Genomic DNA, 20327 nt, shown 5'->3' with positions numbered 1-20327 from the left:
GTATCTGGGGTGGCGCCCCAAACGTCATCTGCCCCTCGATTTCTTCACCCTAAAGGCTGGAGTAATCAGCCCCCCAGAGCCCCAAGTGAGGCTAACTCTGTTGGCAGATGATGACACAACTCCACGCATGGCCACCTGACTCTAAGGACGGACCGATTCCCAAGTCTGGAGCCAAATTCTCGAATACTACGCTACGAAGCCGTCAGTAACTTGCAATCATTGGTTGGAAGTTCGAGCTTGACATCATGGCCGGTTTAAGTGAGCCGCGGTACGGGGAGGTTTGGGGAGATACTTAAGGTCACCTCCGGGAGATCATCACGAACTTGGAGTTTTGGATCACAACGACATCTTTCATACAATCAACTACTACTCATACTCATCTGAATTATACACATTGTTATACACAGACGATTGCCAATCATGGCACCGTCTTTCCTCACTGTTCACTTTGAAGGCCAAGATGCAACTTCTGAAGAGGGCAAGAAGGCGGGTGCTCGTCGCTCCTTAGTTGGGCTCGACTACTCGCCTTTGCCTCGCATCACTGGAAGGTCTTTGCTCTTGGCATTGTTTGTTTCTATGGGTGGACTCTTGTGAGTGATAATTATCGCTGAGTCGAGAGATGGCAGTCTTTACTAACCTGTTCCCTAGGTTCGGTTATGATACTGGTCAGATCTCTGGCTTCCTTGAGATGCCCGATTTCCTTGATCGCTTCGGTCAGACCAACAGCAAAGGCGAACATGTCTTTAGCACAGTCCGTTCCGGCCTCATCGTTGCCCTTCTTTCCATTGGAACGCTCATTGGTGCACTGATTGCTGCCCCGATTGCGGATCGTATTGGTCGCAAGTACAGCATCTCCTTCTGGAGTCTTATTATCAGCGTCGGCTTCATCATCCAGATTTCTTCAAATCGTGACTGGGTTCAGATTATGATGGGAAGATTTGTCGCTGGACTTGGCGTGGGCGCTCTCTCACTGCTGGTTCCCATGTTCCAGGCTGAAAGCGCGTAAGTGTCCCTTGGATATTCCAAGGCTTATTGCTAACATGATGAAAGCCCTCCTTGGATCCGTGGTGCCATGGTTTGCACGTACCAACTTTTCATCACACTGTAAGAGCCCATTGTGAGAACGTGGTAGCAACTCTGCTAACACCTACATAGTGGCATTTTCTTGGCAGCCTGCTTTAATTACGGCACGGTCACCCATCAGAGAAACAGCTCTGCTTCCTGGAGAATCGTCATCGGCATCGGTTGGGTCTTTACCTTGACTCTTGGCCTCGGAATCCTACTCTTCCCCGAGACTCCTCGATTTGATTACAGACGTGGCCATGTCGACCGCGCTCAAGAGACCCTCTGCAGGATCTATGGCGCCACACCCAATCATTGGGCCATTCACACTCAAATGGAGGAGATCGAGTCCAAGTTGCAGGCTGAAAAGTTGATCAAGGAAAAGTCCAACCCTGTCTCCGAATTTGTTGCCATGTTCAAGGCACCACGAATGGCATACCGCATCTTCATCGGTATGTCGCTTCAAATGTTTCAACAACTCACTGGAGGTAAGTCATTTCCCCTTTGGCATCTGCTCAATACTAACTTGCACTTCAGCCAACTACTTTTTCTACTACGGCACCACCATCTTTCAATCTGTCAGCATCAGCAGCTACAAGACTCAGATCATTCTCAACACCATCAACTTTGTTGTCACCTTCATCGGTCTATACCTTGTCGAGCACTACGGTCGCCGCAAGTCTCTGATTGCTGGCAGTGTCTGGATGTTCATTTGTTTCCTCATCTTTGCCTCAGTTGGTCACTTTGCCCTGGATCGAACGACACCGCAGAATACACAAAGTGCCGGAATTGCCATGATTGTCATGGCTTGTCTCTTTATCCTTGGGTTCGCTACCACCTGGGGACCCATGATTTGGACAATCATGGCCGAGATCTTTCCCTCTCGCTACCGTGCAAAGGGAATGGCCTTGTCGACTGCCAGTAACTGGCTTTGGAATTTCCTTCTGGCCTTCTTCACGCCATTCATTACAAAGGATATCGATTTCCGTTACGGTTATGTCTTTGCAGGCTGCAACGTTCTTGGTGGCTTGTTGGTCTACTTCTTCGTCATTGAAGGCCAGGGCCGCACACTCGAGGAGATCGACACCATGTACCTTGAGCGCGTCAATCCTATGAAGAGTGCCAAGTGGACGCCACCTCCTCCCGAGGAGATGTCCAGAATCCGCAAGCAGGCTGGTACCGACCTTGAGACAGCGGCGGTTGTGAGTGAGGACGACACGCTGCACAGGAACTCGGGCTTTACCAACGACGGCGGCCATGCTAGCCGTGCAGCCAATAAGGAGGAGGCCCCAGGAACAAGTCACAAGGAGGGTTAGTGAGATGGTGTGTTGGCGTCGTTCTTTGAGGAACATTACTGGATGGATGCAGAGGAATGGAGGAGGTGAGATTGAAATTGTAAGAACAAAAGATGTGCGCATTGAAAGCTATTAGCGGTTACGAGTAACGAAACGCCGTATCATAAATCAACTGTCATTATAACATTTGTCTTTGATCATCACGGGGTCCTTAAGCAGGAGCATCAATTGGAAGAAAAAGAAAAAATGCCATTATCAAGATATCATGGTAATAGCGACCGGCTAGTGAATCAAAAACTCCTCCACAAGATGTTCTTCATCGTTAAACAATGCGTAAGGATCCAATCCATGCAAGTAACAATCGTGTGCCATGGTCCATCCCCCATCATCCCGTCGGCGCAACACAAAAGCCTGATCTCCTCCAGGAAGGTAGACGATTTGATCGCCCACATGGGCTTGCGGACCGGCTAATCCCATATTTCCCTTTTCAGTGGTAAAGAAGCATCGACCGTAGCAGGCAAGCTCCATCTTGTCGGCAAACTCACTGAACTCATAACCCAAGTTGTAATTACCTTTACGTTCCTTTTCCTTTCCGACACCTAGCCACCAGAGATAGAATTCGTGCTCCCGTATGAACAGCGCTGGATCCGCTGCTTCGAGTACGCCTGAACCGTTGTGACGGTACCATTGGACGAATCCAACATCAACACTTCGCAGCTCTACTGGTTGAGCGGCTGATATCGTGGCTGCGAAGGCTGTTGATACAGATGACGCAAGTGAGGTGTTCCATTCAGTGGTGAGAGTTGCGGCCAGCGATTCCCATTCCTTCATGATACGAGCAAAAGATTCTGTTCCAGGTGCAAACGTCGTGCCGGCAGAGAGCTCAGGGCCGATGGCGCGGATTGTGTCAATAATCTTTCCCTTGATAGCGAGCAAGCCATCTGGACGGAACGCTAGTCCTGGGAGGACATTTCCTGTAACGTCACTGGGGCTAACCTTGGATCGTGTTCCATCTGCTGTGCGATAGGAATAGCCGTCTTCACCTCCATCTTGGTAAGAATGGTACCAGCGGCGCTGTGGAAGGGTTCCTACCGTTACAGTGTCGGTGAAGTCAGGGACCCAGGATGGTAAAGACTTGGAGAGAGGTCCAACACCGAACCATTTCAAGATGCCAAGGTCTCCAGTTCGTCGAATCGCAGCCTCGGTGAACTGGCGGAATATGTCCTCGACTGGCAAGTCATAATCCACAGCCATGAAGCCAGGATCAAATAGGCCCAGGAGACCATACACTCTGTCCCGGACTTCGCTCGATTGACATGCACGGCTGTATTGTACAACCTCTGCAGGGTGGCTCCCAGGTCTCAGCATGCGGAGTCTCCAGACGTGGCTATCGTTATCAAACCCTACAAAGGGATGATCTGCCTTGTAGCCCGGGGCGCTTGAAACACTGGACAGCCCTAAAGCTCCACCAGAGATATCAGCACGATGGCCAGATCCTAAGTCCTTCCAGGGAGCCGACTCCTCCCCACACATAATGATGGCTTTGCGGCTAAGAGCCACTTCTTGAATAACCCAAGTGCGGAAGAACCAAGGGCGCCTGACCAAGGCCTTCCAGGCTTGGCGGTATTGCGCTGGAGGTCTTGGTAAGTTGGGGAACGTGTTGTTCGCATCGTCTTTGAGATATTCAAACACCAGATGGGAATCGTCGGCAGCCTCACCCAGCCAAACCAAGACTTGGCGGGCAGACTTGTAGATATCTCCCATGATGGTCACTTGCTGGTTGCGCTCAGCATGAGTTGACTGATCAATGCAGAGGGCATCGACCCATAGTGTCCTAACATCGCTTGCATCACGAATATGTACAAGTGCAGAGTGGAGATTAGCAGTGATAGAGACGGCTTGTTCGTCCAGCTCAATGCAGTCGTTGATGTTGGTGTCTCCCCAGACATATGATACTGCCTCGTAGTCTGGCTGGAGAGTGAGGTCGCTCTCGATTAGACGACCCAGCAGAGGTTCTGCCCTATTGTCTGAGGGAAACAACTCCAGAAGTCGGATGGCGCTCTTGTTGTGTAATGGACGATATGCAAACTCCGAGGAGGCCGCCACAGAAGCCGTGGACACTGATGCTGAGTTCTGCTGCGTTGGTGCAAAAGGGAGTGCCTGTTGAGACTCGACCAGGTCCTCCAACCGTTCTTCCCAGGAAAGCTTTTGTTTCGCGGTAGTGTCAGCTAGGAGGACCTTGAGTTCCTCGTAGGAGGGCAATCGCCAATCTCCATCCTTGCAGTTGTAGCTTTCCAGCATCTGAATCACCTTGAGTCTTTCAGGAATACTCCGGTACTTGTACTGCCTGCTCTGACGTATTGCTGTTGATACGTCAACTGTAAGGCCCGGGCATGTAGGATCAGCACCAGCCTTGAGAAGCATCTCCAATGCCCAAATATTGTCTCGGAGGGCGGCCATATGCAGCCAACTGGTTGGCGTGGGTTTTGGATCCTCGTCTCCAAGCGATAGATTGGCAACAAGTACCGCATCTATATGAGATCCGGGATACTCCGAAGCCAGGTATTTGATGTTCTCCAAGTACATGAGGCCGCAATTGAGCATGCGATATCCCATGTTGCCCCAAGTCTCTGGATCTGAGACGAGCTGCGAACCATACTCGTCGACACACCATCGCAGCAACGACAACTTGCCAGCATTCAAGGCCTTCTTCTGTACCGCTGCAGCGTCGATAGAGGCGCCATGTGAGATTAGGAGCTGTGCCATTTGAGCACTCCCAACATTGGAGGGTACTTTTTCTGGCAGAACCCCACGTTGAAGGAGACTCGTCACAAAGTCTATGTGGTTATGTCTGGCACAAAACAACAAGATTTTCTGATGGTCTGAATCCTCAAGCCCTTGCTCATGCTGCATAAGGCCCTCCAAGAAGGTAAAAAGTGTCTCCGTATCATCGTCCTGATATCGTGACATCGACAGGGCGATCTCAGTTGGGGTTATGTCTTCGGTCGATCTGTCGTACCTGGATATGCACGGCGCACGCGTACGTGGACTTTCACCGTGTGCCACCAACAGCTTGGCGGAAGAGAGCTGCTTATTAGCGGCCGCAGCATGTAGAGCTGTTCCGTATGAGCTGCCTTTCCCTTGTCCGCCATCCACCATCCTGGGTCCTGCGACATTGGTGACGACGTCAAATTCCAGAAGCTGCTCGACATATCCCAGTTCACCCTCATAACAGGCAATGTGAAGAAGCATGATGAGCCCAGGATCGTCCTTGGCATACGAAAGCCCGGCTTTCAAAAGATGAAGGATGATGCCGCCCCAAGTACTGTCAAGGTCAGATTCCCACAATGGCCGATCGTAGTTTACTCCAGGCGGCCAGCCAACCCAAGTCATGTCGACAATATGTTGGGGAGAAATGAGGGCGTCAAGGGTGACCTGAAGTAGATTGACATTGTTGTCTTGTTGGTTTAGCGAATCGTCTGGTTTCCCGAGCTGCTCAGGGAGTCTTCTTGGGTGCATAGTCGAGAGCAGTGCCCCAGCGGAAACAAGAAAGTGAAACAGCTCAGGATAGCCTAGAATGCAGGCGTAGGACAAAGCCGAATTCCCATCACCATCTAGGCAGCTGGGTGACGCGCCATGGCTGATCAGCAGTTCCACCATCTCAATGAGCTCAGGACATGACTCTTTTGGGGAGTTGCCAAGCCAGCCAGGTTCAATTCGAGCCACCTGGATGGCGACCTGCAGGATATCAGTCTCTTCCGCGAAGAGATTACCAGTGTCGTCCTTGTCTAGAAGCGAACGCGCAAGTTGATAGTCAGGCTTCCACCTCTTTCTTAGACATTTTCGTACCCCTTCAACGTGATAAGGCTTGAAAACTGGTGAATGTTCGTGCAGGGTGAAGAATTCATCGAATTTTGCCTGTTCAAGCTGTGTCAAGGCTCGGGTGGTGTCAAAGCTGTCATCTCTGCCGCACAGGCTCACGAGCCATTCTCCTGCGGCTGCCACTGTGTCCTCATCTGCAAACGAGTGGTCGTGATCAGGTTCTGTGAGCTGCATCTGGGGCTTGTTGTGGGAATGAGGTTGGGATTGTTGAAAATGATGAAACGTGAGATGGAGCCATGGATAGTTGCATAGAGGCTTATCTAATCCAGAACCCTGACCTTGTAAGCGCTAATGATGGGTGAAGAAAATGGTGTTAATAAAAAGGATTGGATTTGATATAGAAAGGATTGCAGCAAAATGCTTACCGGGTTTTAATTCGACGTCTTTTCTTCGTTTTCTAGATCAGCCGAGCGATCTTACTGTAAGCATTAGGCACCTCTTTGGACATTGTAGTGAACAGCTGGCCAAATGAGATGAGTAGGATAGTGTCCTTTACGTAGAGCTTCTAATTCTAAGTAATTGTGTAAAAACTACTAGTAGTGAGTAGATCTCACTTTGATCTTGACGTAGGTGTTTGCTTGACATGTCGTTTGGAGGCTGTGTCTCATCAGCCACCATTCCTTTCATGCTTGAAGCAAGGTGGAACCCTCTCAAGTAGGTAGCTTAATCACACAATTGGACTTGGACGCCAGTCGATGAAAATGAGCTGTCTTAATGGCCGTAGTCGGTATTCTCTGATTGACTGTCAAAATATGCTTGATTGCCTTGGGCTAATGCATTCGCACCCGATATCATTATCAAGCTTCACACCAAGATTCCGCCTACCCTCCCTGCGCGGCCTAGCTCGAGGAGCTGAGTCCAAGAATGGAGTAGCTGGCGGATATTCTGCATACCCCTACAAGCGACCAAACTTGATAGGCCAGTTTATACGTGCTCATGTGGATCAGCCAGCATGGAGAGGCCCAGAGGTTGCATCGGGGCAGCATTTGAGCTTCCGGATGGCCTGATAGTTTGTTTACCAGCCTAGCTTGCATCTCAAGCGGCCGTCACTTTCAATATGGAAAGGTCTCGACTCCACCATTACCCTCGGCCTAGTCTCTCGGCTACAGGGTCCGCCGTTCGTCCCCTCCCAAATGGTTGCGTGGTTTTCTACTTCTTCCTTTCCATCTCTTGTTCCACTCTTGCCGCCAAATTCACCATTGATCGACTCGATTTCCCTCGCAACAATGCGTGTGGCTGTCATTGGCGGTGGGCCGTCCGGTCTAGTCCAACTCAAGACCCTCCTCAGCGCCCACGAACACCTAAAATGCAAACCTTTTGAGCCACGTCTATTCGAGGCGAGCTCCAAGGTCGGTGGAGTTTTTCACTCCCATGTTTACGAGGATGCGGAGTTAGTGTCTTCCAAATACTTGACTTCATTCTCCGATTTTAGACCAAGGCAAGACGATGCAGACTTTCTGTCAGCAGAGAGATATGTCGAGTACCTGGAAGAATACGCAACTCACTTTGGACTTTGGGACTGGATCAACTTGAACACCAAGGTTATCAACATCAGAAGACAAGACCAGGGACATGTTGTTGTGTACCAAAAGCCCAATGGGGAAGTCGACGAGTGGCCATGCGATGCCATTGCCATCTGCTCTGGTGTCCACTCAAAACCAAACGTTCCTACGATCCCCGGCATTGAGAACGTCCCTGCCGTAATGCACTCGTCAGATTTCAAGACCCGGGCTCAGCTTGGAAAAGACAAGACAGTCATGATTCTGGGAAGTGGCGAGACAGGTGCAGATTTGTCTTACGTCTCCATTACCGCAGATACTAAGCAAGTTGTGCTCTGCCATCGCAGCGGATGGGTCGGGGCCCCCAAGGTGCGTTGCTTTTATACGCCGAAACCGCAGTTTCTAACATGTCGCAGCGTAACCCTCACCAGCAGTTCCTCCCTTGGTTGTTTGGTTATGCACCACCCGAGCTGGACACCCTCCCTGTTGATGTGGCCCAGATCACCCTCTTTGACACCATGTATGTACACCCCATTGTTCGAGACAGCATGGTCGTCTGGAACTACTATCACACGCTCGCCTTGCCTCTCGGAACTTGGCTTGGTGGTGGCTCCAAATATGGAATCGACATGCACGTCGGGCAGGTTTGGGGAGAACGCTTCCATATCTCGAGGTGTAAGTGGACCACTGCTGCTCGAGTTCAATATGCTGATTTCGACAGTGTTTCTTAACAAAGCTTGGACTCGCGTGTCACCATATATCTACTACCCCTGGATACCTGAGAAATGGTCACTCGCAACACGAATCCGTCGCTTCTTTATCGCCCGAGACCTCCCTCGCCCTTCACGAACGATTGATGTGGCTCCTTTCCCCTCGCATATTTCTGAAGACGGCGTTGCGCACTTTCCAGTTCTTCCAAACAGACCAGAGTCGGAGCGTATCCAGGAGACTACCGTCAAGCCTGATATAGTCATCTACGCCACCGGCTACGTGCCGACATTCCCATTCCTCAACTCAGATTCGGGCAGTGATAAGCCCTACCCCAGCTCTACTGATGCCGATGTTCGCGCTGTCTGGAAAAGGGACGATCCCACCGTTGGATTCATTGGCTTCATCCGCCCCAACTTCGGTGCAATTCCTCCTCTGGCCGAACTTCAGTCAATGCTTTTCATCCAGAATCTTGTCAGCCAGCTTCCAGACCTACATACAGATGATGAATATCACTATCGGCTCATCGTGCCCCCCTCGGCCCGCATTGGATACGGCATTGAGCATGACTCTTACGCGTACCAGTTAGCGAAAGACATGTCCATCGCTCCCAGCTTCACCGACATCATCCGACTATCCTTTAGCTCTCCCCGAGGCTGGAGGCTTCCCTGGGTATGGGCAGCTGGGGCCTCCCTCAATCCCAAGTTTAGGCTCGTGGGGTCTTGGAAGTGGGATGGCGCAGCAGACGTACTGACAGGAGAGTGCTGGGAGACCATCTCGAGGAGGAAGAACCTATTTGGTGACATGTCGATCGCTGTTCTACCGATGATTTACTTGGGTAGCTGGAGTTTGTGTTATTGGGCTTATGCGAAATTCTGGAACGGAATGGCCAAAATCGGCTTGTCCAAGCCTTTGAAGATTGAAAACGTGCCGAAGCGGCTAATGGAGGAGTTGTCGAGGAGGGAGGAGATGGAGAAGAAGGGAGGTAGTCAAAATGGGGTTGACTGGGTGGATGTGAAGCATATTGAGGGTTAAGCGTGAAACATGTATGAAGCCGGCAAATATGGCTCATCAAATCATAATATCTTTTCAAGAAGCCAAAATGAAAATGGGTGGAACTAAGCTCCTTTAGAGAGTCATCTTGGCGTGTCACGGGCATCATTTAAAGTGCACTCTGCAGAGCTTGGGAGGAGGCTCTCGATACGGCCAGGGTGGCCAGAAGCACACTCGATGACTATATGGCCCAGAGTGAGAGTCATACCTCAACGAAAACGAGATGAAACATGACCCTGGTTTTATTTCTTGTAGCCTTTCCTAACCAGTGGCCAAGTTCACCTGCTGACCAACCCCGTTCTGCTAACACACGAGTGGACGCCTACCAACAAGAGTACATCGCCAGTAGCCAGATCCCCAAGATTGCGACGTGTTGATCGATCTCAATCCTGGGCCGCTGTAGACTCAGGATCTCAATCAGCCAGAATGAAGAGCTTACAGGGGCTTCCTGGCCCACCCAATGCGCTTTTGGCCTCCATCAAAAACCACAAAGGCAGCCTTGAGGGCGATGTCACCAAAGATGTTGATGCCGATGCTGTCGCTAGGCTGAAGACTGCCATAACAAGTCTGACCGTCATTCGTGGCGGCGCCAAAGTTGAGGTACGTGCCGGGAATGGTGATTGTCACACCGCCAACAGCAAAGCTGAAGGTGGGCAGGCTGGTACTGCATCTGAAGGTGTAGGCGTTCATCCTTGAATCGAATCTGGAACCGCTGACCTTGGCATAGTACGCTTGGTTGACAGTGTTGGGAAGAAGGAGAAGCGTAGTGCCAGTATCAGCAATGCCATTGATCGACGTGCGGCCAATCTTGTCGTTGCCAACGGCGTATCCGTTGGATGTGAACTGCCACCATCCACGAGAGGAATCAACAGGCACGTATCCAATGTTTCCAGTGTAGGTGGAGTTGTCGATGTAACCAAAGTTGTAGGTTCCAGGCCTTTGGCGCTTGAGATTTGCGGTGAAGACGGGGGAGCGAAGCTGCGGGATAGCGTTGTCGAAAAATGTCTTTTGCTGCTTAGGCCTGACAGTGTTGAGAGAGCTGAAGCCCAGACCCATGAGGCCGTCGAGGTTTGGCTCCGAGTTGAAGCTGCTGTCGACCCTGCTGGCAGTCTCGACAGCCTGGTTGTTGACGCTCAAACGTCCAGCAGAGACCTTGTCGAGATAAACATCCCCAGTAGACGAACTGCCGTCCCCGTACTGGATGCTGAATGTATAGCCGTTGAGCTTCCTGGAAGTGCTGCTCTTACCAGGGTTGTAACTGGTACGCTGACTGGCTCCCTGGGTGCTATTGGTAAAGACCCAGAGATCCGAAGAGCCCGTGTCCAAGTCCAGATTGAGCACTTGGCCTGGAGTACCAATCTGGATGGGCGTCAACCACTCAACGTCTCCGTCCTCGGGGGTGGTCACAACAGTTCCAGTTCCAGTACCGGCTCGCTTGGCCTTGTGGGATTTGGTGTTGCGCATGACCTCGGCGAGACCTTCAGGCAGAGCGGCTCCGTATTTGAGGTATGCCCTGGCAAGAGCCTTGGGACAGTTGGCAACGTAACCGGGGTTCTTGATCTGCTCGACCGAGAACTGCTGATCCTGAGATGCTCGAAAAGGACACCCAGAGACAACAGCCCCGAAGGCCAGACATGCCGAGAGGAAAGTCACCAACAAAGGTGCCATGATGAGAGGTAAAGTGACGACCTAGAAATGGTTAGCAAGAACAGGAATAGATCCAAGTAAAGATCCGTGCTTTTACTTCTCTTTCAGCGATGGACTGTGGAATGACTGGCACTCTTGCTCTGGGACATCATACCAGTCGGGAACAGGCAATTGATATATCCAAGTTTTCGAGTTAGGCTGATGCCATGGTTGGTTAGAACCATGGTTCGACTTGATGGCCTCTCCTCGGCGTATATTCAGCCTTGGGCTTGATCTATCATGCCCTCGATGCCTACGTGCATGAACCTTGACATTGGGAGCTTCTCCTGAGGCGCTCTCATGACAGCTACTCTTGAAATATGTCTTCGAATCTTGGAGTCGATGATGCACTCGGTGATATTGTGGACGCGCAACATGATTCACTCTGTCACTGCTATTTTCATCTTCTCTTTCTTGCTAGATGCAGAATAGACCCAACTCTCTGGTTGGCCTATCAACAGCGTCTGCTCATCATGTGTGCCTCCAGCCTTTATCCAGGCGGCAGCATTCGACGATTTAGTAATTAACCCATATCCTCGCGGTCTGCGGGTGCTTCAATCTTGGGAAGCTGTACAATATTTGCAGGGTCGGTCAGTTCTCGGCCGATCCTATAGACGCGACTCTTCCATGATCCCGTGGCGGCCATCTCCGTAAAGAGAGCATAGCCTTCGAGGGCGGGCTGCATATTGGTCGAAATGGGGGCTGCCTCATTGAAACTAAGAGGATAACTCCCCTTTGTCAATATTTCCACCTCTCCGATCGATAGCTTATTTGATGACCTTGAACTTGGGCAATCTTCGTTTAGCACTGTCCGTTTTGTCTTGATTAGCGTCATCCAGAGGTGTCTTGGTTGTGGGTAGTAATGGCGCAGATGGCGCTTGGTGGGTATACTTTCAGTCTCCTTCTTATGCCTATACTCATCATTGAAACGGGGGCGGCGTCTTGGGGACTGACTTGGAATGGAGTGCTGCATCTGAATAAGGCGCCACTCCAGCATTGCTAGAGAAGTTCCGTAGAGGATCAAGTTTACTCAGCCACCGCCTTGGTGTATGGTTACGTATTGACGGTATCAAGACGCTCAAGCCATCTGAACGCCCAATCATGCCTAATACGAGCACCATGGTCTCTGGTCAAATGTCCAAAGTGGTTGTTTTGATAACGAGAGATCAATTTACAGGAGAGAACTCATAGGCGATGTCCAAGATAGGTAGACTCCATATCCTCTTGTTGACAGAATCGCAGGTCTTCAAGCAGCATTTCAGGGCTCGGAAGACAAAAAGTGGCATGCATGATAGCAGGGTTTTTTTTTTTTTTTTTTTTTTGAAAGTGATATTTGATATTGATTCTTGCGTTGAAAGGCATTGGGCATCATGGCTTGATTGTGTAAAACTGTATCTATCTGACTAGGTTGCCTTGATCTACCCTTTGGGTATGCTATGAGGTTGAATTATTTTTCATATCCGGGGCTGATTAGGTGAAGGACTAGAAGCGAGGTAGACTTGGTGTTTTTGAGTTAATAAACGCCAAGCATTTTCAACAGTCGCCCTCTATCCTCTATCTAGACGTGCGATACTTCTACGGCAGCCCAATCGGCAAACTAAAAACTGGATAATGTGTGAATGGATCCTGTTTGTTAGGCTGACGCGCAGGGTAATGCATGGTCTCTTGGCCACCTTTGAGTGGTCTCAGTCTTGCTGAACCTGATGAGTCAACTGTAATCTCTCAAGGAATTGTAGGTCTCTGCTCGGATGAATGGCGAGAGCCTACAGGGCTATACACTGATGTACAACGAGATTCTTAATCAATGTACACATAAATGGCGCAATACATGCGCTGTTTGTTGGTTACGCGAGGTTCAAGGGGGACTGGCCCGACGCCCGGCGCGAGCCCTTGAAGATACGCCACGGATCGTGGGGCCGGGTCCAACTCTTATCTTTAATTTGCTCTAACAGCGGCCCGTCCTAGATTAGGCATAGTTTCCCCGTCTGTCATGCCATTGAACCGGGATCAACACGGCACGGTCCTGGAAGGAGAAAAGCGGGAGGGGAACCCTGCATTTCAACGTCAACCTTGTCCAGTTTGCTAACAGATACTCATCGCAGCTGCGAGATATGGAGCAATATATTGTACTTTCTATCGTGATATAATTGGTTATTGGTGGTGAAGTGTCCCACAGACTTCCACCACTGTTAAATCCATCACGATCCCACTGTCACTCCATCGTTAACTTTGCCCCGAGAGTTCGTCCCGAAAATGTCCACCGAGGAGAGACAGGAAGCTACACCGCCCCCGCTCCAGGAGGCCCTGGCGGAGAACCCCCTAGAGGCGGATGTGAGTTCTAACGCGTTCCGGCTTTATCTTGTGGCTCACCGTGTCTTGTAGGATGCTCGTCAAGACAATGATTCGGCGTATGCTGCCTCGTAAGTCTTCTGCTGCGACCTCGAGAGACGGCCATTGATCATGATGATAGGGAAAATTCGGCTAGCTATCAGACATCGCTAGCCTCAAGCATCATTAACTACAAGTACGTGCCCCGTTCAGTTATTAACCTGAAGCTCGTCTAACTAGCACCTGCTCTGTTGATATAGATATGAAGTGAGCATCAGTATGCCTACCAATGTTTTCATAGCAGCTTACAATATCCTCCTAGAATGGACGTCGCTACCATGCATTCCGTGCGGGAACCTATCTCCTGGTATGTATCCAGAGACTCACATACCGGGAATGAAAAGAAGGCCAGCTAACAAAGACTAGCCAAACGACGACACAGAGCAAGACCGCATGGATCTAGCACATCATATTTCTCGACTCTTACTCGGCGGTGAGCTATTCAGGGCACCTATCTCCGATAATCCCCAGCGTGTCCTTGATCTCGGCACCGGCACTGGAATCTGGGCGATGGACTTTGCCGAGTTTGTCTCCTCTCACCAGGGTTGATATCATCATTTTGCTTATACTGATACTAGCGAATATCCCTCCGCAGAGGTAATTGGAACTGACCTCAGTCCCATCCAGCCAAAATGGTAGGCCACTGGTGTTTTTGCATGTTTGCGTTTACTGACTCGAATGATCTAGGACTCCTCCAAACTGCGCCTTTGAGGTGGATGACTTTGAAGCAGAGTGGCTTTATTCCAAGCCCTTTGACTTTATCCACTCCCGTGAACTGGAAGGCTGTATTAGCGACGAAGATGCACTGTTCCGGCGTGCATTCCAACACCTGAAACCAGGTGGCTACATCGAGTTCCAGGCCGCGTACCCGCGCTGGCTCTCTGACGATGGCACTGCAGAAAAGGCTGAGAACGCCCAAAGTTGGCTCAAGACTCTGATTGACGGGTCCGCCAAGTTTGGAAAGCCTCTCGAGGGTGCTATCGGCTGGAAGGATAAGCTGGTGAAGGCAGGGTTTGTGGATGTAAAGCAGGAGATTTTCAAGGTATGTTACACTCTGACCTACCTGTCTAGGCGTTACTGACGTAGAAGATTCCTATTGGTGCCTGGCCCAAGGATCCGAAACTCAAGGAGGTTGGGAAATATCAGATCATCCAGCAGATTCAAGCCGTCGAGTCATACACTCCTCGAATCTACGGGACTGTCCTCGGTTGGAAGGAAGAAGAGGTCCAGGTGTACGTGGCCAAGGTCAGGAAGGAACTCAAGGATCCATCGATTCATCTTTATGCGCCGATCTACGTGGTTTATGGAAGGAAGCCCGAGTGATGAGTTCCACGCTCCCTTAGTTATCTCTAGTGTAGGTAGTTTGGAGTGAGATGGGTGATAGGGAAGTTCTTATCCCCCCCCCCGCCGAGGGTTGCCCTTACATATCCGATATCAGCCTTTATCCGTTTCCACCACCTATACCCCTATCCGTGTTTGTTATTTGGCATCATGTCAGCCCTCTGGTCCACGATCCTCTCAGCCAAGTAGCCTTTGAGAGTACGGGTTGTAAGTAAAATAGGAGCTGATATTGGCAACTGCGAATGAAGTTTTCCAAGTATACATGACGAAATTGAAACTAAGCGGTACGTCTAGGTGCCCTTAGATCCTGGTTACGGTATTTAATCAATTCCATGTCATAGGTCATTGTTCTAGCACCCCTCTGATATCCATATCTTGAAATCGAATGATCAACTCGTGCACCTGGCCCATATCCGAGTTGTCAAAATTTACAAGCCCACCTCGCGACGTCGGCAAGTTGTTCGCTCCGAGACTGGTATCAACACCAAGACTGCGAGCATAGTCAGACTGATTGTGCAGGATGACAGCCAGGCACCAGTATTCTCTCGTATAACGATAAAAGCCTATATTAACTCCGCCCTCGGAAGGTTCAGGGTGGGATGACTGGTCTTCGAGCAGAACCAGGTCTCGAGCAGCCCAGGCCCGCATCCAGTTCCTCAGCCCTCGGGTAATTGGCAAGGATGTTGATCCATCATCTGCTCCGTGGTGGTGATGAAAAATGAGGTTGTGAAATGCTGTATTTCAGTAAGCACTCTGACCTTGCACTCAATTGTTTTTAGACTGTCGCAAGGGCTTACCACTGGTTATGGCAAAGAGGTTCAATAAACTCATGTTTTCAAGTATTCTCCAGTCCTGTGGCTCGAGTTCGCTTTTTAATATTCCTCGAATCGCATCAGATAACGTCGTTTCGTGATCGGCATGCTGGTATTCAGAGCATTCGTCAAGACGACTCAACCACGTCTCGGGGGTCGGAGCGTCGAAGCATGCTTCAGGCATGGCTAGACTAAACTGGAGTTCACTCACTACCATGCGCGGAGCAGAGTTGTGGAACATGACGAAAGCACAGTCGAGGAGGAAAACATAGATGAGTGTGCGAATGCACTCTTCTCTCAACGCGAAGAGCATCCATCTTCTAAAGTGATTGCTCGGATCTGGGCCACCATAGACCTTTTTCTGAGTGACGGGGAAAAAGAAAAGGCTGCGGGCAACGCCAACAACTTGCGAGAACCGGGTCCTACGTGCCACCGCCATCTGCTTTTCACTCCCTTCCCAGGTCATGATGAGAATGATGGCATAGGCTGCACGTACCATATCGAGTCGTAATTCAAGCTGCAACAGCTGGGCTTCATCATCTGTTTGTGGGACAGCATCTTCAGAGAAGTCTGCATCGTGATGAATCCAGTCTCCTACCGCCTCGACCCACAGCATGGCTTGATCCCGGTCGGTCTTCTCCGGGCTCAGACATGCCCCGATTAATGACAGGGCAGCGATCAGCTGAGCAGGCTTTTGGGCTGCAATAAAAGTCGCCTTGTGGAATACTGGCCAGTTTGGGTACCAAAAATACCAGAAGGCTTCCATGAATCTATCGAGATTCAGAGGTGAGAAGAATCGAATACATGAACGCTCCGTTGATGGGGACCAGTTGATTGTTCTGCCTTGGCATCGCATGTTGTGGCAGACTACGCCTCGGATTCCTTGGATAATCTCGTGAGACTTGGATTTCAAAGGGTGAGAGTAAACTCTTTGGTGACTTTCTATCAATCCTGCGTTGTCTAGGTGTCCGGACTGGCAGGGAAAATCGGGGGAGCTCCAGTCGTGATATAATCTCGTGTCGAGCAAAGGGTGGTGCCATCCAGGCACTCGGTCCGATCCCGGCCAAAGGCGTGCTGCTGGGCTTTCTGCAAGAATATTCACTGTCGAGAGGGCCTTGCCATTTTGCCCCAAGGTGGACATGATCTTCCGTCTTGCCAAAATGCTGCCGCACTCGAACGAGTTTGCAAGGCCATGGGTTGCTGTAAACTTGGTAAGGAATCGAAGGTTCATGGGCCGGGGTGTTGACTTTGGAATTAATGACAACGACATGGGGTTTATGTTTGGGGGCTGCCAGTCAAACTCGGTCGCTGATGGGCAGTCGCGTAATATATCTGAGAATCTACCGTGAGCGGAGAAAGCCGAGGCAGACTCCTTGGTTTCAAAAAGACTCGATGCAGCGTGGGTCGGAGACAGTAGGTGAGTCAGACGAGATGATGGTAGGCTAGGGACTTCTTGTTCAGTTGATGTTGGACAGAAGAGCTCCAGGTCGGGTACAAGTATTTCCAGTGGCTGGCCGCCCAGAAGTTGAGCCAGCTCTGTGTCCATCTGTGGTAGTGAGGGCGGCGTCGGGTGCTCTTTGTCGATGGTGGTTGTTGACCGCGATGGCGAAGATGTTCTGTAAGTGCAACATAGACCTTGATTAAAGCAAGCCTCGCATGGAAGTGAGCGGCTACATTTCTTCTTTAGCCGCGCGCATCTTGTGCATGCGTTCTGCTTGCGGCCACGTTTCTGTCGCGGTAGAACTGGTAGAGGCTGGCCCGCCTTGAGACGTTCTTCACAGGTTCTCCAATGTCGAAGTAGCGCATCCCTAGCGTGCAATAGATTAGAAAGAGCAAGTAAGGACAGTAAGAAGGGTTATAGCCGACCTGCGATTAAAGCCAAGGGAGCAGAATTGACAAGTGTATGCACGCGTATTACCGTCTTGCGTTGCGAGATGTCAACACGGTTACGCGGTCACGGGGGCGAATGATGACAAGGAAAGACCCACGAGAAAGTTGATGACGTTTCAAATGATCTTAGAAATGCCGCAAGGTTAGCATGGCCTGGTGCATGAGGATGGTGCACTGCAAAGTTCTCACGGCAGCGTCAAGAACCCGTTGAGCGATGCGCGAAGGGCCGCTTACCCATCTTAAGGAGCTTGGCATGGCAAGAATGGCACTGGAAGGGCATCACTTCTTGAGCGATCTCGTACCTGAGCAACGAGGAAACAGAGCGAGAACTCAAGGCGAATAATAATGACTTGGGAGAGAAGAGAGAACGTTTGGCGAAAGAAAGGTGGATTTCAAGGGGCTGGCACATCCATCTTCGTCATAGCGTCTAGGCATTCGGCCCCAAAGCGGCAAATTCACCACCCCCGCGATCTAGTGAAATCTTTTTCTCGGATTGGGTCCTGTACAATAGCTCCAAGGGTGATCACGTGCGTTTGGTCACCGACCGGAAGAACGCCGGGGCACGTAGGGTAGACTAGACCCGGTTTGGAAGGCCACGGCGCAGCCCGGAAGGGAAAGTGGGAATAGCCTCAGGATGAAAAGGAAGGAGGAATACATAAATATGGGTTAAAGGACAAGCCTATATTGCAACGTTACAGCAGCTATTAGTCCCAAGATAAATACGTATACTCATATCCTGAGAGCCTATTAAACGTATTCCATCTAATTAATAAACCTAGATCTATGCCTGACTCTGATATTCACATTACTAGGCTTGTTAAACCAGTAGTTACTCGTCTTCCACTCTGTACAAGCATCCTCTAAATCAAAAGAAAGCAGGAGCTGAGCAATCATCTTATACATCTCACACAAGGATATCTAACAACTAGTTAATTTTGACCATACTCTTTAATACAAAGGTACTTACGTTCTTCCCGATACAGGTTCTCGACCCGCCTCCGAACTGCAAATGGTGTTAGTGGACGTGGACAAAAAGCACCTGGACCTAGGTTTTATCATACCTGAAACATATACCGGTCCATATTCTTCGCGTCATCCCGAAACCATCTTTCAGGCCTGAATTCATTCGCGTCGTCCCCAAAAATCGTCTTGTCGCGATGAACGACGGCTGCGTTCACTCCAACTCTTGTTCCTTCAGGAAACCATTCGCCACAAACCATGCCTCCACCTTTGGGCACGTTGCGCGGTAAGGTCAACCCAACACTAGGATGCATCCTCATGCCTTCTTTGCAGCATGCCTCCAGGTACGGGAGCTTCACGGCTTCGCTGTGTCGCACATGCGGGACGCTTAGCTCCCCAGACGCAGCACCTTGGCGAATTTCCTCTGTCAACTTCTGATAAGCCTGTGGGCTCTTGACAAGATGGTAGAGGATGGACGAAATCGCCGCTGCGGTGGTATCTGACCCTGCAAACCTATTTTCCCGTTAGCTGCTTGTGAAGCGACGTAACAGGGTACTGGGCACAAACAAAGCAACGTAGACTTCAACTTTTGCTTCTGTCAATCCAAAGTTGACCTTGTCGCCCTTTTCTTGAATTATTTCGAAGAGAGCTGAGAGGATATCCTTTCTCTCAACAGTTTCGCCATTGTTGAGAATTTCCTGTCGCTCGGCGATGCATGATTCGGCTGCTCGTTCAATCTCGTTGATGGCAGTTAAAGCACCCCGTACACTTCCAAACATTGTCCCTGCCAACGAGAATAGAGTGCGAATGTAAGTTGGCATGGCCGAAGCCACTGCCAAAATCGGCAATAAAGTGTCCAGTGATCTGATATAACCTCGATGGTCACCACCTTCCTTCAAGAAGCCGAACATACGGCTGAAGAACAGCTGGCCTATCACGTCAAAAGCATACCTGTCCGCGGTCCTGTCAGTAACTTGCTACCCACTCATAAAGGCCATAGGGGGAAATACATCTGAACCCAGCTCGAAATGTCGACAACTTCCCCAGTGTCGGCATACTCCCGCATTCTTGACATCAACAAGTCTGTGCACAGATCGATGCCGCTCTCGGCTCGTACGATGTTTGTCATGGAATACAAGCTATTGACGATCCTTCTGCGGCTTGCATGGAGTCGTTCATCCAAAGATGTGAAGTGGTCAGGGTACTTGGCTATGTCGAATGAGTGCTTGTTCAGAGTTTCCAGATAGTTGCAAACGTACCCCATAACGGCCGCCACGGAAGATAGAAATCAGTCTTGGGAAGTTAGCAGGTCCAGGAGATGCAAAGGAAACTGTCGATTATTACCTTGGTGAAGCCAGAATTAATGCTGTAAATTGATCTGATCGCATCTGGGTCCGAAATCGCAACTTCATCGGGAGCAATCCGCACGATGGGCCCTATCCGAAATCCATTTAGCGTTGCCATGTATGTACTGAGCCTTGAGACTTACCTAGCCTACTGTGAAGCTTCCTTTGGGTCTTGTCGGCGCTGGCTCCGGCAACTTGCATGACAAGCCATGATCGCGACACTGAAGCCAAGAAGGGTCCAGGATATTTAGCGAGGGGATGGAGATGTCTGGTGTAAGCGATCCAGAAACACCAATACAGTATAAATAGCCCGAGGAAAAGACAAGCGCATGTGAGCAAAGGAGGAAATGAAAAGGACACGCCTTTAAGCGTTTCGGCAGAGATTGGCAATATCATTATAAGTCG

At 50.3% G+C, this 20327-nt stretch overlaps 7 protein-coding genes across 7 annotated transcripts; 3 read left to right on the top strand and 4 right to left on the bottom strand.

Moving 5' to 3' along the window:
- The first annotated feature begins 348 nt into the window (after positions 1-348).
- NECHADRAFT_71510 (uncharacterized protein) lies at positions 349-2542 on the top strand. Its single transcript, XM_003043781.1, has 5 exons — positions 349-590; positions 649-1002; positions 1051-1104; positions 1156-1550; positions 1600-2542. The coding sequence occupies exons 1-5, from the start codon at positions 421-423 to the stop codon at positions 2376-2378; spliced, it is 1752 nt and encodes a 583-aa protein (XP_003043827.1). The 5' UTR covers positions 349-420; the 3' UTR covers positions 2379-2542.
- A 97-nt stretch (positions 2543-2639) lies between these two features.
- Positions 2640-6687, bottom strand: NECHADRAFT_95927 (uncharacterized protein; the record flags this gene model as incomplete). Its single annotated transcript, XM_003043655.1, has 2 exons — positions 2640-6373; positions 6660-6687. The coding sequence occupies 2 exons, from the start codon at positions 6685-6687 to the stop codon at positions 2640-2642; spliced, it is 3762 nt and encodes a 1253-aa protein (XP_003043701.1).
- A 778-nt stretch (positions 6688-7465) lies between these two features.
- On the top strand, positions 7466-9481 carry NECHADRAFT_48291 (uncharacterized protein; the record flags this gene model as incomplete). The annotated part of the gene is made up of 3 exons (XM_003043780.1): positions 7466-8107; positions 8155-8413; positions 8460-9481. The coding sequence occupies 3 exons, from the start codon at positions 7466-7468 to the stop codon at positions 9479-9481; spliced, it is 1923 nt and encodes a 640-aa protein (XP_003043826.1).
- A 453-nt stretch (positions 9482-9934) lies between these two features.
- Positions 9935-11167, bottom strand: NECHADRAFT_47960 (uncharacterized protein; the record flags this gene model as incomplete). Its single annotated transcript, XM_003043654.1, has 1 exon — positions 9935-11167. One exon carries the CDS (start codon positions 11165-11167, stop codon positions 9935-9937), a length of 1233 nt encoding a protein of 410 aa, XP_003043700.1.
- A 2266-nt stretch (positions 11168-13433) lies between these two features.
- NECHADRAFT_71506 (uncharacterized protein) lies at positions 13434-14896 on the top strand (the record flags this gene model as incomplete). Its single annotated transcript, XM_003043779.1, has 9 exons — positions 13434-13516; positions 13568-13605; positions 13656-13709; positions 13774-13780; positions 13836-13880; positions 13940-14097; positions 14152-14208; positions 14261-14615; positions 14660-14896. Exons 1-9 carry the CDS (start codon positions 13439-13441, stop codon positions 14894-14896), a joined length of 1029 nt encoding a protein of 342 aa, XP_003043825.1. The 5' UTR covers positions 13434-13438.
- A 360-nt stretch (positions 14897-15256) lies between these two features.
- On the bottom strand, positions 15257-16957 carry NECHADRAFT_48336 (uncharacterized protein; the record flags this gene model as incomplete). Its single annotated transcript, XM_003043653.1, has 3 exons — positions 15257-15648; positions 15712-16627; positions 16829-16957. The coding sequence occupies 3 exons, from the start codon at positions 16955-16957 to the stop codon at positions 15257-15259; spliced, it is 1437 nt and encodes a 478-aa protein (XP_003043699.1).
- Positions 16958-18414: 1457 nt separating this feature from the next.
- NECHADRAFT_3047 (uncharacterized protein) lies at positions 18415-20282 on the bottom strand (the record flags this gene model as incomplete). Its single annotated transcript, XM_003043652.1, has 7 exons — positions 18415-18534; positions 18584-18619; positions 18678-19089; positions 19144-19527; positions 19587-19801; positions 19921-20012; positions 20066-20282. Coding segments are annotated over 7 exons (1476 nt in total), but the record flags the coding sequence as incomplete, so codon positions are not given.
- Between the last annotated feature and the right edge of the window lie 45 nt (positions 20283-20327).

The sequence above is a fragment of the Fusarium vanettenii genome, assembly GCF_000151355.1.
Source record: "Fusarium vanettenii 77-13-4 chromosome 9 genomic scaffold NECHAsca_27_chr9_1_0, whole genome shotgun sequence".
Classification (NCBI taxonomy): Eukaryota; Fungi; Ascomycota; class Sordariomycetes; order Hypocreales; family Nectriaceae; genus Fusarium; species Fusarium vanettenii.
This window is presented reverse-complemented; position numbering and strand designations above follow the sequence as displayed.

Excerpts from the sequence above, each read along its gene's own strand:
- NECHADRAFT_71510 (XM_003043781.1), top strand. The coding sequence starts at position 421 with ATGGCACCGTCTTTCCTCACTGTTCACTTTGAAGGCCAAGATGCAACT. Across the intron at positions 591-648 it reads GTTTCTATGGGTGGACTCTT|GTTCGGTTATGATACTGGTC; the intron begins GTGAGTGATAAT and ends CCTGTTCCCTAG. Across the intron at positions 1,003-1,050 it reads ATGTTCCAGGCTGAAAGCGC|CCCTCCTTGGATCCGTGGTG; the intron begins GTAAGTGTCCCT and ends ACATGATGAAAG.